This window comes from Phodopus roborovskii, unplaced genomic scaffold (genome assembly GCF_943737965.1).
Source record: "Phodopus roborovskii unplaced genomic scaffold, PHOROB, whole genome shotgun sequence".
Lineage (NCBI taxonomy): Eukaryota > Metazoa > Chordata > Mammalia > Rodentia > Cricetidae > Phodopus > Phodopus roborovskii.
In genome coordinates, this window is record NW_026126010.1 from 119,656 (window position 1) to 135,753 (window position 16,098).

Genomic DNA, 16,098 nt, shown 5'->3' on the forward strand with positions numbered 1-16,098 from the left:
TATGTCCACTGTGCACACACTTAAAAGTGATAAGGCTGCGAGGGCAGAGTTAACATACTTTGGGCAAATCACTTCTCCATTGTGTAGCAGTCAGACCCCGAGCTGTCATTTACAGTCATAGTTCCCCACAGCGCCAGGAATGTCTGTACAGGTGTTTCAAGTCCATGCTGAGGATCCCTGAACAGCCAGTCTGAGAAACACAGATATCATAAGGCACACTGCAGTTTTTATGAACATACTTGGCTAGGGACATCTGGAGTGAGAATGCTTTTTTCTGCTTCGGTCTGCCCATATGTGCCCCTTGAAGATGCTTGTAGGTGACCAGGACTCCTACCTTTTGGAGAAAAGCAGGTTAGGGAGCCAAGGAGTAATTGGTTAGTCATCAACAACCCCATCAAGCACAGAGCTGCTGTACTCCTCCTTCCTTATCTTAGCTGAGGGTTCTAAACAGTTGAAAACGCCAACCTGGCAGGCCATCTCCATGGTAGATTTTTTTTCTTCATTGGTTTCTGTCTCCAACCTAGCCAGGAAACAGTTTCTCTGTCCTGTTTAGAAGCAGGACCCCTCTCTACTGAAGTAGAGTCCTTCCTGTCCCCAAACTTGGCCTGATTTTCATCACAGCTTGTCCCCACATCTACCTCCTGAGTCACCTCTTGGCTCTAGGCACAGTGTATGCTATTACCAACCTCTCTGTCCATACTTTTTATTCTTGGACTGATGTATTGGGGTGACCTTATTATCGTCCTTTTTAGTCCCTTAGGATGCTACTTTGGATGACAGAAGTACTTTATCTCTGGTGTCTCATGGTGGGTACTAGCTGTTCAGAATGAGCAGAAAAATCCCCCCCCCTGCTGTTACTTTTCCAGAAGACTCTCAGACAAGCACTGCATATACTATTCTTTGCACTGGTTTTCTACTGTCTCAGTTCCTTCATGGGCATCCTGCATACTTTGTTGTCTACCTTGAGTCTGTTTACTGCCACTGCTCCTGGATTCTTTGTCCATAGGTATCAGCTTCTGGAACCATGGTCCATGCCCGAAATCCCAGCACTGTGGAGGTGAATCAGAAGTTCAAGGCCAGACTGGGCTACATGATACCAAAAAATTAGAACAGCCAGTTATTTCACAAATCCTGGCTATATCTTAGATTGCTACCATGCATACCATTTTACTGCTGTGTGTATACACCATTATAGAACCAGACTGATAAGAAACAGGGCTCAGCAAGCCAGGGTTGGGTCTCTGTTGGGCCCTCTATACCTAGCAAACCCAAGAGAGAGAACAAGAAATAGTGCCTCTTGTGTTGGAACTATTTGCTATCCAGTTACTCAACCAATATAGGTATTTGAGACTTTATCAGTAGATAAAACATCTCTTTCTTAAGGCTCATAAAACTTAAATAATAACTAAAAGTTAAAGTTGAAGGGCTGGAGAGATGCTCAGCAATTAACAGCACTGGCTGCTCTTCCAGAGGACCTGGGTTTGGCTGTCAGCACCAGCATACCTAATCACAACTATAACTATGGTTCCAGGGTATCCAATGCCCTCTACTCATCTGGACACCAGCCACAAACATGGTATACAGACATACTTACATGCAAAAACACCTATATACATCATTTTTAAACGCTAATCTAACATGGGCTAGGGCTGTAGCTATTGTTTGCCTGGAGTTCAGTCCTCAGTTCTGCATAAAGGTGGTGTAATTGCAGCACTGGGGAGAGAATCAAGGGTTTGGGCCAACCTGGCCTACATGAAATCTTGTTTGAAATCTAGTTGGGTGGGTAAGTTGGCTCAGCATGTAACCACCAAACCTGACAACCTGAGTTCAATCTTTCACAATGCTATATTATGATGGGCTGAGGTCTTTCTTAGTTCCATATAGTATTTTGTTTATTTGATTAGTTTGTTTTGTTTTGGAGGCAGGGTTTCTTTGTGTAACCTTGACTGACCTAGAACTGTAGACTAGGCTGGCCTTGAACTTACAGAGATCCACGTGCCTCTGACGCTAGAGTGCCATCACATCTGGCTAGTTTCATATTGTTTATACTATTGGTCAAAGTGATAACTATAGGGAATCAGTCTGTTGAGAAAAGCAAGTGATAAATGTAAAATGAGACATTTGTATCTATTTGTGTTTATTAACTTCATGTATTTTATAAGAATGACATCCCCTGGAGCTGGAGATACAGGCAGTTGTGAACCACTTGATGCAAGTGCTGGGAACCAAACTAAGGCATTCTGGATGAGCAGCAAGTGCTTGTAACCACTGAATCATTTATCCAGCCCCAGTCCCATTAATTTATTTTTAATTGTTTAAAAGTTGATCAATGAGCTGGGTATTGTGGTTCAAATGGGCTGTAGATAAAGTTCAGCTGAAGTGCAAAGAAAGCCAGGTGTGGTAGCATATGCCTGTAATCCCAGCATTTGGATGCTCGAATTACAGACTTCAAGGTCATTCTTGACTACAGTGAATTCAAGGTCAACTTGGGCTACAAAAGACTCTGTCTGAAGACAAAACAACAATAACAAAGTGTTGATGAGACTGGGTGTGAGCTCATGAATTGCAACTTAAACGTTGCAAAAATAAATGCCTAAATATTTAAAACCACACTTTTGAAAGGCACAGAGCCAAGTGGGGATCTGGAATAATGGGATTGCAACAGGAACAAACGAGGAATGTGGAAAAGGGGTAAATGCAATCCGGGCAAAGGGAACAGCACTTGTCCCAGAATTGTTCCTGTTGTGAGAGGAAGGGTAGGAGATTAAGTCAGTTAAGTGATAAGACATGATGTCTATCCTTGCAGTGAGGAATTTAATGGCTGAGGAAGTCCTTGCCAATAACCTTGCTTGAAAATCCTAACTGGGAAGGGAGGATGGGAGGCAAGAAGGTCCACCAAGGGAAGCCCAGAAGAGGCAAGGAAGTTCCTGCGTCCATTGTATGGAAGTCTCAGAAGGCTTGCAGAAATGTTTGGCATAGATGTGGGCAATCATGTTCTAGGGAGAGGAATGAGAGGATAGGTGCCTGGCAATGCTGGCCGTGTAACAGCCTAGTAAGTACATAAGACTGTCAGTGGCAGGCAAGATGAGGTAATTGAAAGGTGTCAAGCAAACCCAGTTAGGGGAGCATGTAAGTGAATGTTAGGGTGAGAAGGCAAGAAGCTCCACCCAAACATGCGCTTTTTGAAATCTGCCCCTCTTAAAGGTCCACCTTTCCTCTCAGCCTAGGTTCCACCACAAGGAGAAGCTACAGACTATGGGAATGGTTAAGGGAGGGATCCACTGATTGAGTGTTCTTTGGACCAATTATATTACGGGATATTCAGAGACATTCTGAGAGGCGCTTAGAACAAAAAGGCAAGCTCGAAAACCAATAAAAACCGTCCAAAGGAGGAGGCAAGCCGAGGGGGAACAGCGAGATCACGCCTCTTCAGGTTTGCCACGCCCTTCATTCTTGCTAGGCCTCACCACCACAGGGAGCAAGTCCGATTGGCTGAGCGACAGATTTGAAAGGGCGGGGCTACATACGTTTCACAGTGGGGAAAGGAGCTAGAGTTGGAGGGAGGGTTGCAGGGCGGCGCCAGATTGTCCTATCTACGGTGGGAAAGGCCAATGATAATCCAGGACACCTCGCCTAGAAAGTCATCTCGAGCCTTTAAATCCTTGTTTCCCGAGGCACCACAAAGGACTAGAACTGCTTGGCTCACCTGTTCTTTTACTCCTTCCTAAAGTCCCGTTTGCCACCATGGAGGTGTACCAAGTGAGACTGTAGGGGAAGCGAGAGGGGACTGATACGCCGGTCTACTAGCTGCTCCTCACCTCGATGCTATTAAAATTCTGACAAGGTCAAAACTGAATAAAAACCCACATCTACATCCCCACTGGCGCCGTTCCGGGGCCAACGCCACATTCCCTGGTGGGCACGCAATGGCCGCACCCCCTTCCGCCGCAGACAGGTCTCATGGTTCAAGCAGTCCGAGGTGAGTCTCCTCCTTCCTCCTTTCCAGCGCGTGCGTGCGCATGCGCGGAGCGCGGCGCGCGTGGCTGTTGGGCCGCTGGTTTTGGGGCCCTGGGATCCGCTGCGTCTCCGCGAGCAGTCCGCTTTGAGTCCCGAGCCGCCGTGAACACCCGGGTTCCAGCGGGCGCTTGCGAGCACGGGGTCATCGCCCGCAGCGGCCAAGTTCATGGCCGGCTGAGCGGGACGCCGCCTCCGCCTCAGCCGCCGCCGCCGCCGCCGCCTCTTCCTCCTCAGCCGGCGGCGGCCCGGGCCCAGCAGCCATGGCCGAAGACTACTGGGACGGGCGCCTGCGGCGAACTGGAGGAAAAGGAGGTCGCGCGGCCTCATCCCGGGCCGCCGCCCCAGGCGCCGCCGCGCCGGCCCCGCGGCTCTGAGGTTACTCGCGCGCCCCCTCCGGTGAGCGTGTCCTCGATACTTAGGGTGGGGGCTGCTCTTTCTTGAGAACCAAACCCAAGCCTAGGCGGTGCCAGGACAACAGTTAGGGGGCTCTGGGCTGCTTAGCTGTCAGGTCCCCCTCCCCCTCGAGTTTCCCAGAATGCACCGGGGGTCATTTGGGGCCTCCCTGACCTTGGCCCCGCCCTGGGCCCCTGTCCTGGCTGTTGAGGATGGGAAATGGTGTGGATGCTAAGGAGGCGAAGGGTGATTAAAGGACTAGAGTTACGGGAATGTATTGATAAAGTAATGTGAAACACCCAAGGTTGTAAAGAGGATAGTAAAACGCCTTAACGACTGTGTACGACTTCAGGCCCACTGAGTGCTTATGGAAAGGGGTTGCAGGCCTATGAAGAACGTGAAGATGTATAACGGGGGTTGCGTGTAAGGGCAGTTCCAGAACATGTTAGTGGAGGTTAGGGTTGCAGAGAAACCTGGTGTAAATGGAAAAATGGTGGTAGGTGTGCCAATAGATTCAGGGTTCTGAGGCCCAGCGTGTGTGTGGTGATGAGGGTCAGAATAGTGTTAATATTGTGTTTGTCCATAGGGTTATGGGTGTGCTCATGAAAGTAGTTGAAGGACTCAAATGTTAAGTGTAAGGATCATAGTGGAAAGGTGTTGTAATAAAGATCTAGGTAGTGTGGAGCCCAGTATATGCAGGCAGAACTGTTGTAGTACCTGAGGGTGTGTGATGGGGCGGGATGGTAGAAGGCCTGTACTACTGGGTACCAGAAGTGTGCATATATGTAGTATGGGAGGGTGGCAGTAAATGAAGTATAAGGAGCTGAGCACAGCAATGCTCAGGGTGAAGTGACAAAAGAGAGAATGTGAGTTTCCAGAAAGTGTGGGGTAATGCTGTGTATGAAGTTCTAGAGTAGTGGTTCTCAACCTGTGGGTCACGACACATTGGGGGGGTCACATCAGATAGCCTGTATATCAGGTATTTACATTATGATCCACAACAGTAGCAGAATTACAGCTTTGAAGTAGCAACAAAAATAATTTGAGGTTGGGGGCCACAACATGAGGAACTCTGTTAAAAGAGTCAAAACAATAGGAAGGTTGAGAACCACTGTTCTAGAGGCTGCTACCATGTGTTTAGAACCAAACAGACACTTAAATGTATACTATTGGAAGAGAGCATGAAGTAAAATATGCTGATGAACATCAGAACACTGTGAATACTATGTTCTTCCTGTCCATGGACCACTGAAGTGTGTTGATTTGGGGAGTGGTACAGGGATAAAGTTTGGGGGATGGGAATATAGTGTGTGGTGGAAGGAATAGAGCTATAAAGGAAATCAATTGTGAATCAAAGGGTTAATAGTGGGAGTGGGGGTTGAAGCAGAGTGGATAGGAGTAAGTGTGCCATTGGAGCCATGAAGGACTGAAGTGTATGTTAATGGGGGTCAGGATTAAGTATGTACTAATGAGGGTCACGTCTGATAGAAAGAGTAGTGTGTTTGTTCCCAGAGAATAGGGCTACATAAGGGTTCAAGGTGTGCTAATAGGAAGTCCGAACTGGGTGAGGCACCGTGTGTTCCAGTAGGGGTCAAGATAGAATGAAGACTCAGGTTGTGCTGAGAGAAGGGACAGTGTAGTGGAAGTACAGGACGAAATGTATGTTAATAATGGTCACAACTGTGACAGTAAGGGCTAAGAGATGGTTCAACTATTAGTATATACTGCTTTTTCAGAGGACCTAAGTTCAGATCCCACCATGCACATGAAGAAGTTCACAACTGAAGGGGCCTGAGTGTGAACAAAACTAGTCAGGGATTGTACAAGGTTCACTATGTACTAATGTGGCTCAGAGCATTGTGAAGGTCCAGGGAATGCTAATTTGGGTCAGCCGTAGAACACCTTGAGTGCATGCTAATGAGGATCAGAATCCAGAGGGGACATTATGTTACTGGGGTAGGACAGTGCTACAGAGAGGCTAACAAGTATCTAGGCTAGGAAGGGACTCAGAATGTGGTGATGACAGGAGTTGCTTAAAGGAGGCAAATATATGCCAACAGAGTTTTGAGGTAAAAAGAGAAATCATGAGTGTTAGTAGGAGTTAAGATGTAGTGAGGACCTTCTTGAGGGTCTAGTGTGTGCTTATAGAGATTAGGCCAGAATGGAATGTGTTGGCATATTGGAGTATATGACAACTGTATGCTCAGTGCTTGGAGTTAGTGTGAGTGTCCTTGATATGAGAGTGGCCTGGGGGGTTGGGGAGGGATTCCACCTTATAGTTGTGGAATTCTACCTCCTGATTCTTTCTTCTTCACTTACTCTGAAGCCTGTAAGCTCAGAAAATTTAAATTATGGTATTTAAGTTTTGCTGCTCATAAATGTTAAAATGTATCTGTTTCTAGGATCTGCCCCTCCCCAAGTGTTGTGTAACTCTGTATTCTTAAAATCACCTAAAAGATGAATTCTGGAAAATGTCCAGTCATTGAGGGTTCCAGTTAGAGGTCATAAATTAATCCATAGCTCCCTCTCTGTCCGTTTTCCTAGCCCCTTACTCTTGTCACCACATACAAAATAACTCAGTATAAGTGTCATGTGGAAACAAAAGGAAGTCTTTGAGAGCTGGCCACTTTCTACACCTTAGATCCAGTGTTCAGCCTCCAAGGTCAGGATTTTATGGTATTCTGGGTTTTTTATGGGTGGATCTTGCCCTTGTTATCTGAGGTTTCTTCTGCTAGGCTGGCTCTGCCTCCCCTTGTAGAGATGATAGGCAGAAGTTGGGATGGGAACTACTAGGGGAAGCACTTTGTTTCAAAGTAACAGATGAACCATTTCTCTTCTTGAATCCATCCCTAGCCTTATCCTCAACCTCCTATCTAGCTGTACTTCCCTTGGGCCCTGGGCCATCTCAAGCCCTGCTGTGAGTACAGATGGTTCCTGAGCCAGGTCTTTCCCCCTCCTTGCTGGGTCAGAGCCCAGGAGGAAGCAAAAGAATGCCGACCTAAACCTTTTGGTGGCCCCATTCCCTCCAGCAGCCCATCTAGGTCATCTTTCTGTCAATTCTAGCATCCCTGGGTGTCTTCTTTGGGGTAGTCTTTAAGTGTCTGGGACTTAACCTCAATAATAAAGGTTGGTCCTACGCTCTCAGCCCTATGAGTGACTGCTTCTGTATGTAGTTTTGGAGTCACTATTTCAGGTTCTTAGGATGTTGCTATGGCTTCAGCATATAAACACTACCCCAGTGGGGCAGATCTTCTAGTTGCGGTGGTGAGAAGACAGATAGTGAAAAGAAACCAATAAGTAGATGGTATTATTTCTAAGGTGGCAATGAGAACTAGGGGACACATTGGAAAGGCAAAGGAGCTCAAGATGGCTGAGACTTTAAATAGGTAGGTTATGGAAGCCTCATGAAAAAGGTGATATTTTTACAATGGACTGGAGAGGATGGAGAAAGAGATGTGTTACAGCCTGTGAAACAACCAGCGTACAGATCCTGAGGTAGGAACTGTTGGGTGTGGTGTAGAACAGCAACTAAAAATGATCAAGGAAGAGGTGAGGCCAGAGAAGTGATAGGGGTGAATGAGGTATATAAGACATATGGGCCACAGTCAAGATGGCTATGTTTATTTGAGATAAGTAAGGTGTGATGTATTCTCTAGGAGAAAAGAAGTATGACTTGGGTTTGGACCCTGTGGATCCTAATCCTATTGAGCCAGTTTAGCAGCTCTGAGGATAGGTGGAGTATGCTGAGACATACCCCCCCACACACACAATTCCATCCAATGGTTCGACCTTGGCAGCCCTCCCCCCCCCCCATCTGGAAGAGAAGTGGGGTGGTCCATTAATCACCATGGCAGTGGTTGCTGGGGGAGGTGAGAGTGTCCCTGTGGGCCACAGGGAGCATTCTGCCTGGCAGTTGGGGGCAATGTGGGGCTGGTGCCAGCGAAACATGCCATTCTATGGACACACCCAGGATTTTGTCACTTGTCCTTCAGTTCTAACTGAACCCCTTGTCCCAACTGTGGCTTCGTCTGTCACTGCTGCTGCACCTGAAGACAGCTGCTGTGGAGTATTGTGCTCCCACAGTGAGACTATTGCCCTAGAGACCAACAATCTACTGAATGGCCCCTTGCCCTCAGCAAGCCACCCAAGTCTTAGTACCCAGGTAGACTACTTAGGGGTGGACTAACAATGACAAACGACCCTATCCATGCCAGATTTCCAAGGATCTGTACTTGTTGAATGGGCACTGACGTATCCTTGGTCATTGTGGTCTTTTAGGGGCCCATGATGATCAAGCAGATGCCAATGTGGACCCCATTTCTATTCATGTCCCCTGTTCAGGTTGCCATGGATCGGATGAAGAAGATCAAACGGCAGCTGTCAATGACACTCCGAGGGGGCAGAGGTATAGACAAGACCAATGGTGCCCCGGAGCAGATAGGCCTGGATGAGAGTAGTGGTGGAGGTGGCAGTGACCTTGGAGAGGTCCCTACCCGTGTTGCCCCTGGGGAGCTTCGCTCTGGAAGGGGCCCACTCAGCTCTGCACCAGGTGGGTCCACTTTGATCAGAATCTCTTCCCGCCCCAGCTACCAAATACTGGCTCCCAGTGCATTCGTTAGACTCTTGTTTTTAGTCTTCATTTTTTTTTTTCATTTTCTTCCCCTTCCCTGTCATCCATTTTTAACACCTCCTTCCTTGACTTTATATCCAGGCTTCAGGGGATGGTACCTTACCTATTATAGCTGCTCCAAGGCTCTCTCTGCTCTTTTCCTGCATTCCTGCACTCTGGTGGCTCTCTTGGTCTCACTGGGTCTGCCTTTCCCTGGGTCTGCCTTCTCAGGGTTCTTGGCAATGCCTGTTAGCGCTAGCCTTCTGACTCATGGGCAACTACCATCTCAACTCATCTGTGATGGAATATTCTATTAGATGACCATGCCCCCTTCATATCTATCCTGGGCCCACCTAGTCTGCTCTAGGGGCCATGTACACACATGGATTAGGGGCAGGAGGGAGTGTTCTTAACTCCAATGTCCTGGCCTTTCCCTCTCCCCACCACCAGAGATTGTGCACGAAGACATGAAGATGGGGTCTGATGGGGAGAGTGACCAGGCTTCAGCCACATCCTCAGATGAAGTGCAGTCTCCAGTGAGAGTACGCATGCGCAACCACCCACCACGCAAGATCTCCACTGAGGTGCTTGATTCCTGTCCCACTGATGGAAGAGTGGAGGATGGGGTTGTATTTGGGGAGGTGGAGCTTTTATGATCATGCTTCTCATTCATCTTGGCTGCTAGGACATCAACAAACGCCTCTCGCTACCAGCTGACATCCGCCTGCCTGAGGGCTATCTTGAGAAGCTGACCCTCAATAGCCCCATTTTTGACAAGCCTCTTAGCCGGCGCCTCCGCCGTGTCAGCCTGGTAAGCATCTCTTTGTCTCCCACCTATCCCACTCTCAGTGCCATTCTCCAGCCCTGCTTCAACATATCTCCTTTATCCCACAGTCTGAGATTGGCTTTGGAAAACTGGAAACCTACATCAAACTTGATAAGCTGGGTGAGGTGAGACAGTCAAAAGGACCATCATGAGGATAGGGGTCAGTACAAACTCCATGCAGTCTCATTGCATCTTTGCTGTTTTACTTCCTCACACTCCAGGGTACCTATGCCACTGTCTACAAAGGCAAAAGCAAGCTCACAGACAACCTTGTGGCACTCAAGGAAATCAGACTGGAACACGAAGAAGGGGCACCTTGCACTGCTATCCGGGAAGGTACAGACCCCATCCTAGACATTCTTGACTCCATGGCGCACACACACTATGATGAGTGAGGACAGAAATTAGGGGTATTTGGGCCTTCTCTCCTCGCCTGTGCAACATTGTGGCTTTCATGAGAATTCCCACTATCTACATACCCAGGTAATAATCAGGGTAACTAGGGCTCTAAATGGATCAAGGAAGATTAATTAATTGCAAATTAAGGTGTTTGCTTTCATTCTTCAAGCACTCTTTAAAGTGTTCAGAAAAATCACATGGAATATTTTGAATTACACAGAAAATGAGTACAAATTCCAGCCTATGTACTTAGGTTTGGATAAGGGCCCTTCCCAGAAAACAAAAGCAGATTGTGAAAAATATAGTGTCACATGAAGTTGGGGCTGTAGTCCCACAATCTTGCTTGATACTCTTGTCTAGGCCTTATTTTCTGCATGTGGACCATTGAGACACACCTACTTCTTAGCATATTGTAAAGCAGAGGTAGATGCTTTGATTACCCTAAACTGCATAGGGAAAGAAGTAAACCTCTAATCTCTTATCTTTATTTTGAGGATGGAGCTCTCACTCTTGATCTATTCTGTTCCATGCTTCTTACAGTGTCCCTGCTCAAGGACCTCAAGCATGCCAATATTGTCACACTACATGACATTATCCACACGGAGAAGTCCCTTACCCTTGTCTTTGAATACTTGGTAAGGTTAGATAGGCCCCAGGGAGGTGGGGAAATGGCCAGAAGCCATAAAATGTGACTCTTGTTCCTGTACTACCTCTTTTGTCCTCAGGACAAGGACCTGAAGCAGTACCTGGATGACTGTGGGAATGTTATCAACATGCACAATGTGAAAGTGGGTGTGGGGCAGAAAGCAGGGTTAGGAGGTGTCCCCACTCATCCACTCGCTGTACAAATCTCCCAGAAATAGCCTCTTACTCTGTGATATTTTTACTGGGAGTTCTTGGAGGGCAATGGGAGCCTGTCATCTCTTGTGTGATAAGACATTGGGCTCAATGTCTGTTTGGGAGGGAGAAGTGCCTTCCTGATGCCAGGGGGATGGGTTAGTGGCTATCTTTTGACTTCTGCCTGTCATTCCTGGATCTGCAGCTGTTCCTGTTCCAGTTGCTCCGTGGCCTGGCCTACTGCCATAGGCAGAAGGTGCTACACCGAGACCTCAAGCCCCAGAATCTACTCATCAACGAGAGGGGAGAGCTCAAGCTGGCTGACTTTGGTACCACCAGTGTCCCCTTTCTTCCCACTGATTCCTCAGCAACTCATTACCCTATGACCACCTAACCTCAGTCCCCTTCAGCCTTTCCAGACTTTGATTTTGGCAGACACTCTTTGTCCCATTTGTATTCTATTCTAAGCTTTGCCCACAGCCTCCTCATTCCAGCTGCTCCCTTTTCTTTGCCTTCCAGGCCTGGCTCGTGCCAAGTCAATCCCTACTAAAACATACTCCAACGAAGTGGTGACACTGTGGTACCGGCCCCCTGACATCTTACTCGGATCCACAGACTACTCTACCCAAATTGACATGTGGTGAGGAGAGGTGGAAGTGTGGAAGGGGCTGGCTGCCCAGCCAACTGTCCCCTTACTCATGGTGCCTTTTCTGCCCAGGGGTGTGGGCTGCATCTTCTATGAGATGGCCACAGGCCGGCCCCTCTTCCCGGGTTCCACGGTGGAAGAACAGCTGCACTTCATCTTCCGCATTTTGGGTGAGGAGGAAGTTTGTGCCTAAGGAGCTGTGGGAACATGCAGGGAGGACCTGAGATGTTTGGGGTAATTTATCTTCTGTACTAGGAACCCCAACTGAGGAGACATGGCCAGGCATTCTATCCAATGAAGAGTTTAGAACATACAACTACCCCAAGTACCGAGCCGAGGCCCTTCTGAGCCATGCACCCCGGTGAGGCTGATGGGTAGATGGGCATTAGGGGCCAGGGTGTCTGAACTCAATGTAAAGTGCATCCCCTTATCTTTGTGTTAGACTTGATAGCGACGGAGCTGACCTCCTCACCAAGCTGCTGCAGGTGAGACCATCTTTGGAAGCCAACCTTAACAGGAGTGGGGTTCTAGGTGTAGGAAATTGGACCACCTCCAAGGGCCAGCTCTGAGGAGGGCAGACTAAGAGGCTTAATATGTTGAAAATACCGTTGTACCAATATACTCTCTTCTGTCTAATTCAGTTTGAGGGTCGCAATCGGATCTCTGCTGAGGATGCCATGAAACATCCATTCTTCCTCAGCCTAGGGGAGCGGATCCACAAACTTCCTGACAGTGAGTGGATATGGGCAATGGATGGCTTAAGTTGGGGCTGTGGAGAGCAGAACCACTGGAATGTAGGGTGCTAGTTGGGCCATCTCTAAGGAGGGAACATCCTCATGCACATATAGCAGGTTGTATCTATTAGGAAAAATATTTGTTTCCATCTTGTATTCCTTTCACTTTTTATGAAAATTCTCATATAGTACATGTAGGTGTAATATCCAAAAAAAAAAAAAAAAAAAAAGAGTGCAGCACAGTTTTTGCCAACTAAACAACCATATAACTTTTAGACAGTTCAAAACCAATGGGAGAAATTCCCCTACAACTTCCTTATACTGTCTTTGGCATTCCAGGCCCCTTTCTAGAATAATAGAACTAGCTGGGGGCTTTGGATTTGGGAGATTCTTTTGAGGCAAGGTTATACTAGGTAGCCTGGCTTGTGGTGATGTGGCTTTTTGAGACAAATATTCCTATAGTATAGACCTTAGGCTTGCTAATGTAGCTTGGGATGACCTTGAGTTCCTCATCTTGTCAGCACCTCCCATTTGCTGAGATTAGTAGGTGCATGTCACCACACCTGGCTTTTTATAAAGATTTTTAAAAACCTAATTTTGGTGGGCTGTTATCTGAGGCAGTCTTAGCCCATTTGGTATATTGCCTGGGCTAGCCTAGAACTTGTGACAATCCTATCTCAGATTCCTAAGGTCTGAGATTACAGGCATGAGCCACTATGCCTGGTTTTAAAAAATCTCAGCACACAGAAGACAGGAATGTAGATTTCTGTAAGTTCAAGGCCAGCCAGGGTTGTAAAGAACATGTCTCAAACAAAACAAAAGTTCATTACACAGAAATGGCTCACCTTTCCTATCTACCCACTGAATTAATAATTAAATCTCAAACCACCACCTTTCATGTAGATTTGTAGGTACTGTTTATATTAGCATTGTCATACTCAATAAACTGAATACTTTTTTGTCTCTTGCAGTGGTCCAGTAGTAATCCTTGTGCCATCTTCGTTAGTATAGGCAGTTAGATAGGAGAAAAGCTTCTCAAAGAAGGGTCAACTTGTTCTAATTCACATAGTGGGGCCATGTGGGGTTTTGTTCGAGATAGACCAACAGTTCATTCCCCACTTAAATGTTTCTTCATCTACAGCTACTTCCATATTTGCACTAAAGGAGGTACAGCTACAAAAGGAGGCCACTATTCGGTCTTCTTCTATGCCTGACTCAGGTAAGTGTGGCCCTCCTCTCTTCTTGCTTCACCCACCTACCTGCTTGCCCACTAACAGCCATTCACTCTGCTTTCCCCTGCAGGCAGGCCAGCTTTCCGTGTGGTGGATACCGAGTTCTAAGCCAAGCTTTAAGCCACAGACCAAGGCCCCAGCAGGCAGCAGCTGGAGGGATGCCATACCCCTCACAGGGCAGTCCCCATCTGTAGTCCTCCCTGTTTGTTGCCTGCCTACCTGCCTGAGCCACACTTTCCTACCATCTTGTCCCCTGCCACCTGCCTAAACACCCAACCACCCAACCACTGGCCTGGCCTGTAAACCCAACCACTGGCCTGTCAACTCAACCATTGGCCTGTCTGCTGGGTGCTAACAAAGCTCTCACCACTACTTTGCTTGATGTGTCTCTGTCTTGGTAGTTGCCGGCGGACAGAATGGCAATGTCAGTCTCCCACACTAAGGCTTGGCCTTCCCCTTTTCATCATGCTCTCCCCCAGGACCACTATCCTGTGGCCAGCCAGAGGATTGGAGCTAGTCCTGGCCATGGTTCTTCATTGACTGGAAAGTGGTGATGCTTTGGGTCTGAGGCATCCTTGAGGTATCCTCAGCCTGCTTTCCCACTTGTTCCACCTGCCTCTGTATGGGCCTTCTTTTTTGTTATTATTTTAAATGAGGTTCTCACTTTTTAATGCAATATCTCTGTATACAGACTGGTTGGGCCCTACTCCGAATGTTGGCCCTCCTACAGTATTTTGTGCAATGAAGTCCCACTCCCAGCCTTTCAGAGACAGGGACCCAGACCCTGTTCAGATCCTGACCATCACTAGACCCTGGGATTGGTTATGGGAAAGCATGCCTCAGCCACCTTCCTCCCCATATAGTGTCCCCAGCTATAGGGGTACCTGAGAACTACCAGAGACTGGGAGATGGACATTTTGGGGGCCTATTTTTCCCTTCAGTCCTGTAGCCGGGGCCTCCTTCCTTCTCAGGGTCTCCCTAGCCCAGCTCTGCCTAGCCCTCCTGTCCTGTCCCACTCGGTGCTGTTGAGTAGGGGCTCTGCCAGGAATTGACCAGCTTAGTGAGGAGCCATATATAGTATGTATATGTGCATAAGCAGGGGGACATGTGGGAGCTTGTGCCCAGTTATATCCCAATCCCTGGGAGGGTAAGGCAGGGTAAGGACAGTCTCCTGGATGGATGGTTTGCTCCCCTTCCTCCACCCTAAGGCTTGGGACCCTTGATTGGGGTGGGAGGGCAAGGGAGGGTGCCCTTCTAGTGGGGGTTTGGGGGGGATCGGGTTCATGAATGCACCATAATCGCTGTATGAAATATTAAAAAAAAAAATCTAAAGTGAAAAGTCTGGTTGTACATCATAAAGGCAAGGGGGCTCATGTTAGGGTGATTAGGTCAACTTGGTGAATTCATACCTGGTCCCATCAACTGAAAGCATTGGGAAAAAGTAGTCTGGAAGTGTGGAACTGTGAAAAAAACATTGGAAGGATTGTACATAGAATGGTGGGATGACGTGAAGCAGTAGGGCAGGCTTAATTATGTCAATGGGAATCAATAATTGATCATGAAGGAATTAGGTTTATCCAGCAGTGTAGATAAGCCTTACAGGATAGAGGTGAAAATTAAAGTTTGAAGAAAGTTGGAAGATCCCATAGATTCACTATGAAGAGGCCAATTGGAGAGTGAAAGGGGTAGCTTTGTTGGTGGTTTTGTTTTGTCTTGGATTTTTGCAACAGGATTTCTTTATATTGTTTTGGAGCCTGTCCTGGAACTCTAAACCAAGCTGGTCTCGAACTCACAGAGATCCGCCTACTTCTGTTTCCTCAGTGCTGGGATTAAAGGTGTGTGCTACCACTGCCTGGCCTGAAAGTAGTAGTTTTTGACCACTGGTTATATGAAGGAATTTTTTAATAGACTTAGAAAAGTTCAAGAGTGGGGTCACGTGCCAGAAGTTTGGACAAGTTTCTGGAAATTCTGGCGGTCATCTGTATGGCAGAGGCAGGTGGTGAAACTCTGTGTGTTTGAAGCCAGGCTGGTCTACAGAGTGAGTTCCAGGACAGCCAGGACTGTTTCACAGATAAACCCTGTCTCAAAACCAGAAAACAAAAAACTGGCAAATTGCAGGTGAGAGGCCCTATCTCACAAAATAAAGTGGAGAGCAATTGAGGATTATACCCTGTGTTGACTTCTGGATTCACATACATCTTTGCTCACACAGCACACAAAAAAGTGGCATAGCCAAGTGAGAGTAGGGCCTTAATATCCTTTGTCCTTGAATACCTACATTCAGACAGTGGTATTGCACACCTTTAAAACCATAATTTGGGAGGCAGAGGCAGGCAGATTTCTAAGTTTTGGGCCAGCCCTGCCTAAAGAAAAAAAAAAAAAAAACCAGTAGGACACATTCCCGT

The 16,098-nt window shown here is 47.4% G+C and overlaps 1 protein-coding gene across 4 annotated transcripts; it reads left to right on the forward strand.

The window, feature by feature from the left end:
- Window positions 1-3,866: 3,866 nt before the first annotated feature.
- On the forward strand, window positions 3,867-14,065 carry Cdk16 (cyclin dependent kinase 16). 4 transcript variants are annotated; one of them, XM_051179318.1, is made up of 16 exons: window positions 3,867-3,979; window positions 8,752-8,959; window positions 9,470-9,603; window positions 9,705-9,830; window positions 9,914-9,970; window positions 10,067-10,181; window positions 10,785-10,879; window positions 10,970-11,032; window positions 11,287-11,410; window positions 11,601-11,721; window positions 11,800-11,897; window positions 11,983-12,088; window positions 12,170-12,212; window positions 12,369-12,459; window positions 13,603-13,680; window positions 13,764-14,065. In XM_051179318.1, the coding sequence occupies exons 2-16, from the start codon at window positions 8,758-8,760 to the stop codon at window positions 13,799-13,801; spliced, it is 1,491 nt and encodes a 496-aa protein (XP_051035275.1). In that variant the 5' UTR covers window positions 3,867-3,979; window positions 8,752-8,757; the 3' UTR covers window positions 13,802-14,065. The 4 variants fall into 4 exon arrangements, with proteins under 4 accessions (XP_051035275.1, XP_051035277.1, XP_051035273.1 ...); XM_051179320.1 differs by lacking the exon at window positions 3,867-3,979 and adding an exon at window positions 4,270-4,413; XM_051179316.1 differs by lacking the exon at window positions 3,867-3,979 and adding an exon at window positions 8,342-8,572.
- Window positions 14,066-16,098: the final 2,033 nt, after the last annotated feature.

Coding starts and splice junctions, on each gene's coding strand:
- Cdk16 (XM_051179316.1), top strand. CDS start 8,357: ATGCCATTCTATGGACACACCCAGGATTTTGTCACTTGTCCTTCAGTT. Junction 10,880..10,969: donor CCCTTGTCTTTGAATACTTG/GTAAGGTTAGAT, acceptor TTTTGTCCTCAG/GACAAGGACCTGAAGCAGTA. Junction 12,460..13,602: donor GATCCACAAACTTCCTGACA/GTGAGTGGATAT, acceptor CTTCATCTACAG/CTACTTCCATATTTGCACTA.